General features: G+C 42.0%; 1 protein-coding gene across 4 annotated transcripts in view; it reads left to right on the top strand.

Annotated features, from left to right (window-relative positions):
* The window catches only part of LOC109448769 (proton-coupled amino acid transporter 2), a 30,783-nt gene extending 18,907 nt beyond the window's left edge, over positions 1–11,876 (top strand). For 2 of the 4 annotated variants that reach the window (XM_088798742.1, XM_019734420.3), the window contains 4 exons: positions 289–455; positions 2,441–2,610; positions 5,050–5,317; positions 5,513–5,893. In XM_088798742.1, coding sequence (XP_088654868.1) covers positions 289–455; positions 2,441–2,610; positions 5,050–5,317; positions 5,513–5,528 — 621 coding nt within the window. In that variant the 3' untranslated portion in view covers positions 5,529–5,893. Of the gene's footprint in view, positions 1–288; positions 456–2,440; positions 2,611–5,049; positions 5,491–5,512; positions 5,894–11,597 lie in introns of those variants that run through there. The other 2 variants (XM_019734425.3, XM_088798743.1) reach the window with 2 other exon arrangements.
* Positions 11,877–12,917: the final 1,041 nt, after the last annotated feature.

Here is a 12,917-nt window from a genome sequence, read left to right as displayed (position 1 = left end):
AAGGTTCACCTGTGTAGTGGCACGTGTCAGAATTTCCTTCCTTTAAGGCTGAATATTCCATTGTGTGTATATACCACGTTTTGTTTATCCCTTCATCCATCAACAGACACCTGTGTTGCTTCCGCTTTTTGGCTATTGTGAGTCATGCTGCTATGGACATGGGTGTGCAAATACTAGTTCAAGTTCCTGCTTCCAGTTCTTTTGGGTAGCTACTCAGAAATGGCACGCCTTCTTTCTGTTCATGTCCCTCTTTCTCCTCCTTCTTCTCACACTGTGATATTTCTGTAGGTTCTGCCCCTGGAAAACAAGATGACGGATGCCCGCCGCTTCCCAGCCATCCTAACCTTGGGAATGTCCATCATCACGGCCCTGTACATTGGCGTTGGGGTTCTGGGCTACCTGCGGTTTGAAAATGACATCAAGGCCAGCATAACCCTAAACCTGCCCAACTGCTGGTAACTTTATGGGCCCCTAGGGGGTAGGGACTCAGGGCCAGGTGGGAACGTGTGGGTCCCTTCTTCTTCCCTCCCATAGATGGCGAACTGAAGTCTAGGGGGCTTCCCCGGGGAAGAGTAGAGCTGTTGCTGGAAACTTGGGCTCTGGGTTCTCTGTCCAGGGAGCTCCGCCTTCGACCACAGCCGTCCATGTTGAGCAAGGCCTTGTTAGCTCAGTATAAAGGACAAGATTTAGAGAGGGAAGAAGTGAGAGTCCTTGGTCATGTAAGGAGAGCAGGGAGGTGTCTGGGGGAGGGAAAGAGGCAAAGAGAGGAATCGGTGGGTGGCAACACTTCCAGTTGTATTTACAAAGGCTGTGCTTGCCACAGCCAATGGTACATACAGCCCCATGTCAGAGTAGCTAGGATGAAAAAGTAGGAAAACAAGAACCAATTTGGGAAGACCACTGTAAAACTGTTTTGTTCAGAGGCACGCAGTTCGCGACAGTTAGCTGAGCCACACTTCAGCAGTGCTGTATTTGAATTAACACATGAACCCATCCTGCATTGTGCAGCATTTTGTCCCACACTGAGGCATTAATTACAGGTTGCCTGCCTTTTTATCGGTCACTTGGAGGCTTAATTTGCCTTAAATGGGGCTTCTTTCCCACATTGATCAATGTCATTCATCAGGCATTTACTGCATGCTAATTATATGCAGATGTGAGTCCTGTCATATGGGGGTGGGGAGGGTACTAATGTAAGTAGACTAGGAACTTGAGCTTCACCACCTTCCTCAGCTCATGATCCAGTGGGAATGGGGGAGGGATAGAGAGTGTATATACACAGATAGAACAGAACAGAAGAAGAAGCCTTCTAGAGGAGCGAAGAGACCTTGGGGACTTCCAAGGAAAGAAATTACACCAGAATGGGATAACAGAAAATCTTGTTGTCTAACAAGACAACTCTGTCCAAATAAGGACAACTCTGGCACTCCGGGTCCAGGCCCCAGTTGCACAGCCTCTTAGTTTATGGTCATGCATGAGCTACTTAAGCTCTCTGACCCTCGGTTTCCTCATCTATAAAGCAAATTCTCGTGAGGATTGAGTTGGGCATGTCTAAAAGCATCTGGCATGTAGTACCTGCTCCAAAGATGGGAATTTCAAGAAATCGGTGGGTTTGGATAGATGGAAATGGAGTAAAGTAGTGTTCCAGGCATCAGGACAAGTGTGAGCAAGAAACAGAAATGTGGGAGTTAGCCTTTTAAGAAATGGCCTAAACACAGACACAGACATACACACACGCGCGCACACAGGTTTATTAAACATGGAAGATGCATCTCCCACATTAGTGGACTAAAGGATAAATGTCACATATCCATAAGGGAAAAAAGACTGATAAAGCTCAACATTTTCCGTCCCACCCTCTCTCTGCCTTGAGTCTGAGGCCTGCAAGTAACCCTGTCTCTCCTTTTACCCCCAGGCCCCCAGACAACCCTATTTGTAGACTGCCTCTTCCCCAAAGGATTTTTGGATTCTGTAGCTCTCACAACCTGTAGAAGCATTTTTTGAGGACCTGTTATGTTCCAAGAGATTGGGGGCATCCAGGGAATTCCTCAGGACTGACAGAGATCACAGGAACCAGAGGCTTTTAGTCTTCACCACTTAGCGCTTGTCTCTCCCTGGGCAAGGTACACAGACTGAGCCTCTGTCCTAAAATCTTAAACTGAGCATCAAGGGGCAGAGGTTTGTGAAGGTGTTATATATACTCGCATTCAAGATTCTTTTTATTCAGCGTGTTGCCATTCGAATCCATGGCGCTTCAGTCTATTTTCACTGTGTGCTTTGCTGTGGCTTCCTCTTGGCTCTTAGAAGTCCCCTCATGACCGTTTTCAGACAGGGAAACTGCAGCCTGAAGGACTGTCCCAAGGTCCGAGGGTAATGTTCTGAGGAAGTTGGTGTCAGCGCCCTATGGCCATAGAAAGCCTCACTCTGTTTTGTCCTGCAGGCTGTACCAGTCAGTCAAGCTCCTGTATATTGCCGGCATCCTGGGCACCTATGCCCTGCAGTTCTATGTCCCTGCAGAAATCGTCATCCCGTTAGCCGTCTCCCAGGTGTCAAAGCGCTGGGCGCCGCTTCTGGACTTGGCCATCCGCGTCACCATGGTCTGCCTGACATGTGAGTAGAAGGCAGAGCGAAATGTTGCTCTTTTCCTGAGGGCTCTCAGAAATCAGCCAGATGGTAAAGGAGAGTCAGGATAACCAGCCAGTGACAGAGCACTGACTGTATTTCAGGGACTGGAAAAGACTGCAAGGAGTTGTTCATGTAAACCTGGGAACCTAATTCTTACACCTACCTGATTAGATTTACTGCCGTCCAGCCTGAGGGAGTGACACGGCTTATGGAACAACAATCATAGTAAGAACTGATAAACACCTACTGTGTGCCATCCGCTATGCTAAGCTTTTTCGTCCATGCTTCATAGAATTTAATTCAGTCCTGCAGGAACTTTTATGAGGTAGGACTGTGACAAACCCAACTTTACAAATGAGAAAATTGACGTAAGGAGTGATAAGTAATTGGCCAAGAAGTGCCAGAGGTGGGATGCGAGTCCAAGTCCTCAGAGTCCAGAGCCAGCCCCTTTCCCCTCCAGGACAGAGGTTGAAAATGGAGGCCAGTGAGTCTCGTCTGGCAGCAGAGGTGTGTTGTTTGACGCTCACAGTGTTGCATAAATTTGAGCCAACATTAAAAATGTGGGACAGCTCACATACACATCTAAATTTCTGATGTTTTGGGGTGGGGGGACTGACGCCTAGGGTCACATTCCCCACTGGAAGTACCCAAAAAGCCTTGCCCCAGGGCATGCCCTTACACTCTTTGGCTTCAGCTGGACCCACTCACCCCCTGGCAACCCTCCCCAGGATCCCAGGTGCCTTGTTTCTGCAAGGATTTTAGCAGGGGCAGAGGAGATGATAAAGATTGTTGCATTGAGTGTGACATGGCCCAGTTGTCCCTAAGGCTCCTTTTAGTTGTGATTCTAAGAACCTCCCTCATGCTTCTTGCTGTACCTAGACCAGCCCTTATAATTCACTGGGTACTGATTTTCTTCCTTTGAAGTGATCTGTTCCCAGTTTGCCCCAGCAGGCAGGGACACTACCATTCAGAATGTTAGCGACGCCAGAGAGATGAAAGAATTTGTCTCAAATATGAAGATAACAACTCCTGAAGCCTAAAACTAGGACTTCTGCATGCATTGCCCCAGTCAGTACATATGAGTAAATAACTTTTCTGAGTGCTTCACATCGAGTAACTTGTTTAAAAGTTGAATACCATTTGCAGTGTGAACCATAATACCTAAAAGCATAGGTATCATGTATGCCCATTTTGTAGATGAGGAAACAAGCTGAGAAAGGGGCAGGCCACACAAGGAGAAACCAGAATCCTGTCTTCCAGACCTGTTTTCATTCTGTTATACCACACTCTTCCTCCACAGGAAGCCTGGGGGAGGCTTCTGGACTTTCTTGGTGAAAACTTTCCATCAAGTAAAATAAAAAATATAAAAGTCCAGGCCTGTAAAATAGCCTACTTAAAAAAAATAGAATTTCAAAATCTGTAGCTTGTAGTGTTTCTTTGTTAGATGTTTTCTGACATGTATGTAAAACCTGGAAAAGACCCCTCTAAAGAGACCCTGCAGTCTTGTTCTAACTGAAGACCCCTTTCTCCTAGAAATAAATTTGCATTCATTGTTTGCAAGAGATGCTTTTAGTCATGTTAGTTATTAAAATGTTAGCTGTATGAAGACAGGGCTGTTTTTTTTTTCTTTTAATTTTTGTCTGTTTTGTACATTGCTATATCCCAAACAGCTGGGACAGTTCCCAGCACTGTTATTTAATGTTATTTATTAAGTAAGAGCTTAATTGTGAAATATGTAGGGATTGAAAATACACCTTAATGACATAAAAATTATTTTAAGCTAAAAACATTTGAACAAACAGCAGCCATAGAGGGTGGGGATAGGGGTGGACTTTATCTAAACTTCCTTTGCTGAATTAAGCAGGACCTTCTGAAAAGTACAGCCATATAAATCCCCTCTCTGACAGATTTTCAGCCAGAAAGGAGACTAACCATCATCGCAGTCTGAGTAATTACTCAAATAAACTTTATCTTTTATACCTTCCACTTTTCTTGCATAGAAGCTCTGGCCCCTCACTTTCCCCTTATGAAATGGGGATATGAACCCCTATCTTTGGCTGTTCCAGGGGCCAATTCAGCTGAAGGCTCCCTAGCCCTAAATAAACTTGGTCTTTTCTCCTGTTAACCTGTCTATTGTCAGTTAAATTTGTAGCCCCCCCATCACTGAACCTGAGTGAGTAGAGGAAACGTTTTTCCTCACAACAGTATGAATGTATATATATTTTTAAATGATTGGAAGGAGACACACCAAATTTTTAATGTGTAACCTCTAGTGAATACGATTGGCGATATTACAGGACTTTGACTTTTCCTTTATATAACTGAATATATGAGAAACAACTGGTTTATGTTTTAAGAATTTTTTAAAAAACTTTAAAAGCTTGGCTAAGCCTGTGATGCTCTATCCCATATTGTCTCCCACAGGCGCGTTGGCCATCCTCATCCCCCGCCTGGACCTGGTCCTCTCCCTAGTGGGCTCCGTGAGCAGCAGTGCCCTGGCCCTCATCATCCCGCCCCTCCTGGAGATCACCACCTACTACTCGGAGGGCATGAGCCCCCTCACCATCGCCAAGGACGCCCTGATCAGCATCCTGGGCTTCGTGGGCTTTGTGGTGGGGACGTATCAGGCCCTGGACGAGCTGATCCAGCCAGGACATCCCACCACCTTTTCCAACTCCACCATTTTTGTTCGGTGAGAATGGCACTGCTCCTCACCTGACTTTTAATGATATGGAACTCTTGTATATATATATATAATCTTTATTTTGCCGCCTTACCTTTTCTCTGGGCCAAGTCATGGTGAAACAAGCAAAGATGCACCAGCTACAAGGTCTAGATGGTAATTAAATTTGTTGTTGTTGTTTATTCTTTTTCTTTCCATCTCTAGCTTCCCACTACATTGAGAGCTCTCCCATGGAAGGCTCTCTATTCCATCCAACTTTTTGGCAATTCACATGGTGAATTTCACACCTTGAGTGGAGCTATGCAAGAAGAAGCCACCAGGGGACACCTAAGTGGCAGCAAGTGGCAGAAGGTGTGGCCAGCTAAGGCTGACCCTGATTCGCTAGACCAAGGATTTCCCTTTGTCTGGATCTGTGCAAAGTGCAAAGAGTAGTAGTGGGGACACAGTCTGTAAGCCAGCAAAGTGCTCACAGCTCCAGCATCAAGATGGGGAGGGCCACGAGGTCCACTGAGCCGCAACTCTCAGACAGAGAAGAGCCATCATGTGTAAGTCAAGGGCAATAAACTTTCTAAACCACTGGATAAAGTTGTGGCTCAGTTCAAAGTTCCCAACAGTGGATAGGAGGCATGGAAGTAGATGGGCCAATGGCAGGGGAGAGGCAGTGGACAGTGACAATATTTGGTATTATTTACCTCTTAAGTCTTACAAGCATTCTTTTTTTCTTTTGTTTGTTTGTTAATTGTATGGAAATCTTTTTTGTTTTTTCTTTTTTTCTTTTTTAAACTTTATTGGGGAATATTGGGGAACAGTGTGTTTCTCCAGCGCCCATCAGCTCCAAGTTATTCTTCAATCTAGTTGTGGAGGGCGCAGCTCAGCTCCAAGTCCAGTCACCATTTTCAATCCTTAGTTGCAGGGGGCCCAGCCCACCATCCCATAAGGGAATTGATCCAGCTGCCCACAACAAACATTCTTGATTACCTACTGTGTGCCAAGCACAATTCAAAGCTCTTGTAGACTGCAAAAAATAACCACAAATTCCTCTTGACAACCTGACTTTTCAGCTTCTCCCATCAAGAGGTAAAAACCTACCCCTTGAATGTGGTCTTAGTCTTGTGACTTGCTTTGGCCCAAGCGTGCCGCCAGACTCAGGCCACGCCAGTTGAACCACTATGGCTCCCGCGGAGGGCTAAAGGCTCTTTGCCCAGGGGGCGGGACCTAGCTAGGGAGTGGGCGGGGCTCACTGGTGGGGAAAGGAACCGGGCTTTGAGGCCACGTGGAGGGCGGAGCGTGCTTCTCCCCAGGCTGCGATTGAGCGCTTGCAATTTCTGTGCGCTGCGCTTCCTTGCCAGCCACACTTCCGCTACACGGATTTCCCAGGCCTCGAGAATGCGTGAACAGGTAACAGAGGCGGCAACTGAGAGCTTGGGAGGCGATGGAGAGGGTAGAGGGGAGTTAAAGGGGCACGAGGAGAAGGTGGGGAACGTCAGGAGTGAAGTTCCATAAAACGCCACCGGACCGAAGTTGGGAGATAGTTTTTCTTAATCCCTTCAAAATCCTTTTACATCGTCCTTTGAAGATTTTACCTATTCTCCACTTCCTGGGACTGTTTACAGAGCGAGGCCCTTACTAATGGCAGATAGTCAAGTCCATGACTACAGGCATAACTGGAGATAGTTGCAGTTTCTGTTCCAGACCATGGAAGCAAGTATTGCAAAAAAGCAAGTCGTAATCTTTTTGCTGGTGGAGGGTCTTGCCTTCAATTTAAAAAAACGAAACACCTGTGAAGTGCTATGAAGCAAAGGGCTACAAAAGGAGGTGTGCCTGTATTGCATTGGTTCAGCAGGAGCCTGAAGGTTACTGACGGACGAGCCAGTGTTTTCTTAACTGTTGGGGGCGCGGGTGGGGAGAGGGGTAGTTAATAAAGCTTTCCTTCTCTTCTGAAAAATTTAATTCTATATTCCTTAAAAAAAAAAAAAAACATCGTGGAGCTTTCCCTATGAATGCAAAAATGATTTGACATTAATAAACCCATTACCATAGATGAGGTTTGAAATCAGGGAAGAAAAATGGTCATCGGTAGGTTCTGGGGAAAAAAAGCATTCATAGAATTTCATGATCCAGTTCTAATTTTAAAAGAAAACTCTTAATATAACAATAAAAGAAACTTAACATGACCTGAGGAGGAGGAGGAAAGTGATCTCAGAGGCCGCATCGTAGTTAACAGTGAAACACTAAAAGCTGTTTCAGCAAAAGTGTGAAATTAGAAAAGGATGTTTGATGTCGCTATGTTATAACACTATCGAAAGAACCCAAAAAGAGTGAAGAGGCTTTGCTAGAAATAAATGGTTTTTATTTAAGGGGCTTAGGGTTTGCAAACAGAAACACAACTAGGCAAAACCCCAGAAATGTTCTGAAGAAAGAAAAGTTATGAGTTCTTATAGTAAAAAGTGCATTCTTGAAAATAATCAGGTCTGCATCCTTAGCCATAGGATTGGTCCAGGACAGTTATCAGTCAGATGTCAGGCAGTCTGGATAATGGATGCCAGGTGGTCTGAAAGATGGGTGCCAGGAGGTCTGGTCACATCTGGCGGTTTGAATAATGGATATAAAGCGATCTGGATATGTGAGTCCTTCGGAGGATAATCAGAGAGTTATCTGGAGGTTTGATGTATATCCAGGCATTGATGCAGGACTGTAAAGTTCAAAAGTTTAAGTTGCCAGGCTCGTTAAAGCAAGAATAGAATTGTCTCCTTATGCTTCAGCCTACTTTATTTTAGGAATTTAGCAGCTTGACTATAGTGACTCCATTTTATTTCTTTTTTCTTTTTTTTCCCCTTCTTCCACTCCCCCCAACCAAACTCCGGTTCAATCCGTTGTTTCTCAGTCTAGTTGTGTAGGACACAGCTCCCTGGCTCATGCTGGTGTTATGAGCCTTGCGCTCCCTCTGGCTGAGGCAGTCTGTTGCCGGTCATCAGTCGGTCATCACAGCACTCATGGCAGCTCTCGCCGACTGCCAGCTGCTCCTGGCAGCACTCAGCCTTCTGCGGCAGCCCACGGCAGCTCACACCGACCTCTGGCTGCTCACGGCAGCCCAGCTCCAGGGAGAGCTGTTGTTCACAATCTTCGCTGTAGAGGGAGCAGCTCACTGGCCTATGTGGCAATCGAACCGGTGATTAGGAGCAAGGCGCTCCAACCACCTGAGCCACCTGGCGGGCCCTCTTTACTCCTTTCTTAACATTAAAAAACAAACAAACAAGAAAAACACGGTATACATTTTGGAAAGAAGAAATATTTGCAGTATGATTACCTGTAAAGTTCAGGAGAATCAACTGCATGCTGTTAGACATAACAGGAATCAGTGAAGTGGGCAGTAACAAAAGCAAATCAGCAAAATCATGATCTTTCCTACATACTAACCAGAAAATAAAGGGGGAGGGGGCAGAAATCCCATACCCAGCGGTAGAAAACAAAAGCACCTAGGAACGAATTTTTAAAGTGTGCTGTATCTATGTGAAGAAAATAAAAATCTGAGAAACATAAATCAAGATTTGCATAAACAGTGTAATGTGTACTTTAGATGAGAGAACTCATTGAAAATATGGTCATTTTGTCCAATTTAATCTATCATTTTAACTTCATTTCAATAAACTGCCCAACTAGATTTACATGGGCAGGTAGGAATTTGGCAATTCTTACTCTACAAGAATTAATGTGGGGGCGGGGAGGAAAATTATGATAAAGATATGGAGAGTGGACCTTTGCCTATCAGATATTAAGTATATTACATAATTAAAACAATTTAGCACTACCATTAGAAAAGACAAATCAGTGGAAAAACAAATCCAAGTATACAGAGAAATTATATTAATGAGGGAAACCTTTCAAATAAAATGAGGAAAGGATGGATTTTTCAATAAATGGTGCTGGAAAAACTGGTTCACCATTTAGAAAATGAATTAACAACAATAATAATACACTTATTTGGTGCTTACCAGATGCTGAGCACTGTTCTACCGTGTTTACCTGAAAATAAGACCGGGTTTTATATTAGTTTTTGTTCCAAAAGACACATTAGGGCTTATGTTCAGGGGATGTCATCCTGAAAAATCATGCTAGGGCTTATTTTCCGGTTAGGTCTTATTTTGGGGGAAACACGGTAAGTCCTATGTACATATTTACTCATTTACTCTTCCTAACAATCCTCTGACATTGGTATTACCACCAAAGCCATTTTACAAATGAGGAAAATAAGGCACAGAAAGGTTAATGACTTGGCCAAACCAAACAGCTAGTAAATGGCAGAGCCAGGATTCTATTAAGAATAAAAAATTAAGTATTAATGAATTAATATTTTAATTAGTTATATTAATTTTTAATTAACCATTTAAAATTAGACATTTAAAATATTTTAAAACCTCAAGATAGTAAACTCCCTTTGGTATGAAATAAAAAACAAAAGTGAAGAAGATTGAGATATCTAACTCTTAAACATTTAAAATTTTGCATTAAAAAAATAGATGAAAGTAAATGATTTTCAATTGGAATAAATATTTACAGACTATATGAAGGGGTAAATACCTAAATGCAGACATATACACACCAATTCCTTAATAATAGCCCCCCCTAAAAAAAAATTTTAAAAACCTAATAGAAAAATAGTCAAAAGTACAAGCAGGGAATTCACAAGAGAATAAATACAAATGTCCAAATTATATAAGGAGTTCATTCTCAGCAGTAACCAAAGAATTAGAAATTAAAGCAACAATGAGTCTTTTCTACTTATATCACATTGCTAAACATTTTAAAGATTAATAAAAACTGATGTTGGCAGAGTGTAGAAAATTTGACACTCAGTGTTTTTGGTGGTAGTACATTTGGCACAACTTTTCTGGAAGGGCAATACGAATGGAAAATAATATTGTTTGACCCAACAATTCAACTTCTAAAACTTCCTCCTAAGGCAGCAATCAAATAAATGTTTGAAGGCAGATTTATAAGGGCTGCTCATCACAGTATTGTTTATAAAACTGAAAAATTGGACAGGTCCTGTATATCCAAAAGTAAGGGTTTTATTATTTTAAAAAATGCACAACTGTTGGTGGGATTGCAGATTGGTGCAGCCACTATGGAAAACAGTATGAAGGTATCTCAAAAATCTGAAAATGGAACTACCTTATGATCCAGCAATTCCACTCCTAGGTATCTATCTGGAGAAATCTAAAACTCCAATTCAAAAATCTTTATGCACTCCTATGTTTATTTCAGCACTATACACAATAGCCAAAACATGGAAACAACCGAAATGCCCATCGGTAGATGACTGGATTAAGAAAATGTGGTACATTTATACAATGGAGTATTACGCAGCCATAAAGAAGAAATCTTACCATTTGCACTACATGGATGGACCTAGAGAACATTATGTTAAGTGAAATAAGTCAGACAGAGAAAGACAAATACCATATGATCTCACTTATATGTGGAATCTAAAGGAAAGAATAAGTGAATGAACTAATCAGAAACAGTTTTGGAGACATAGAGGAAAAACTGAGGGTTGCTAGATGGAGGGGGTTGGGGATAAGGGGGAAGGTGAGGGGATTAGAAAACAGTCAGTAACCACAAGATGGTCACGGGGTTTTGAAAATTAATTTGGGGAATGTAATCAATTATGTTGTAAAGATTTTGTAGGGTATCCGATGGACACTTGTCCCATTTGGGAAACCATCTCAGGGATGATGTAGATGCCTGATCACTGCACTGTACACCTGAAGCTGAAGCTGAACAATAATGAATGCCAACTATAATTATATATATATGTATATATATATATGTGTGTGTATATATGTATGTATATACTTACAAGAAGCGGAGTACAGCATTAGGAATAGAGATAGTGGAAATGGAATAGCTCTGTGCGATGTCAGAGGGATAGTGGATGGGGGGAGGCAGGTTCACACAGTGTGAGGGATATAAATGATAAACGTCTAAGTATTACTTTGTCTTGTGCACCTGAAACTAATAAAAAAAAAAGAAAAAAGGCACAAAGAAAAAAAATTATGCAAGGAAGCAACTGGAACTCTCAAAAAATTGCTGGTGGCAATGCAAAATAGTGCGGCCACATTGAAAAATAGGCAGTTTCTTATAAACTTAAAAATACACAAGCAATCCTACTCCTAAATCCTCACCAGGTAAATAAAAACATTTGACCCAAAGTCCTGTACATAAATGCTTCACGCAGCTTTACTCATAATCACCCAAAACTGCAAATAATCCTAATGTTCATCACCAGGTGAATGAAGAAGCACATTGTGGTACGTCCATACAACGGAATGCTACTCAGCTATAAAAAGGAATACACCGATGCATTTAACAACATGGATGAATCTTGAAAGATCTATGCTGAGTGAAAGATGCCAGACTTAAACGCTTACATATTACATGATTGTATTTATGTAACATTCTGGAAGAGGCTACACTGTAAGGATGGAACACATCAACAGTGGCCAGAGGCTGGATGTTGGAGGAGAAGATTGACTACAAAGGGGCCCGAGGGAACTTTTTGGAATGATGGAAATGTTACACAGATTGTGTGTTAATTTGTCAAAACTTGTTGAACTGTATACTTTAAAAGGGTGAGTTATTCTGGATGTAAATTACACCTCAATAAACCCCACTTTAAAAATAAACTGCTCTCCAATGATTAAAAATTGTTTCTTATGTTTGGTGAAGTGAAAATAAGTATAGCATATATTAAGTGAAAAAATTGTATTATCATTTCAAAGAGATGTTTCCACAGCCTTATTCACAGAAGCATGATTCATGATAACTAAAAGGTAGAAGCAACCCAAATGTCCATTGACAGATGAATAGATAAACAAAATTGGGTATTTACATACAATGGAGTATATCTCAGCCTTATAAAGAAGAGAAGGTCTGACACATGCTGTAGCATGGAATAACCTTGAGGACATTATGCTGAGTGAAATAAGCCAGTCACAAAAAGACAAATAATGCATGATTCCAGTTTTATGAAGTACCTAGTAGTCAGATTCACAAATACATAAAGTAGAAAAGGGGCAGCGGGTTAGAGAGAGGGAAAAGGGGGATTGTTTAATGGGTATAGAGTTTCAGTTTTGCACGATGAAAAGAGTTCTGGAGATTGGTTGTACAACATTGTGGATGTATTTAACGCTACTGAACTACACGCTTAGAAATGGTTAGGATGGTAAATTGTATGTGTGTTTTATAACAGTTTTTTTTAAGCTGTGTTACACCTCAGGTTGGTGGCAAAATGTGTGTGAGTGCTCACGTGCTCATCAACGAATCACATTATAATGTTCACAGCTGTTCTGTCTGGATGGTGGTGATTCTCACTTTTGTAGTTTTGTGTTTGTTTTGCTTTGTTTTAAAATGAGCATAGCATTTCTTATCAATCACTGTCTAACTTATTATTTATTTGTTTATTGTCATCTTCCTACTTCCTACTAAATGTTCACTGCTAAGTTTGCAGTGCCTGCCTAGTACAGAGTAGGCATTCACTAGTAAGTATTAAAACAATGAAGTATTAGATGCAATGGGGACGGGAAATTATTTGCAACTTGAGAAAAAA

Source organism: Rhinolophus sinicus, chromosome 5 (genome assembly GCF_057876585.1).
Source record: "Rhinolophus sinicus isolate RSI-liver-muscle chromosome 5, RSI-T2T, whole genome shotgun sequence".
In the NCBI taxonomy this organism is placed as follows: domain Eukaryota; kingdom Metazoa; phylum Chordata; class Mammalia; order Chiroptera; family Rhinolophidae; genus Rhinolophus; species Rhinolophus sinicus.
The sequence above is the reverse complement of the archived record's forward strand: the minus strand, read 5'-3'. Positions and strand labels throughout refer to the sequence as shown.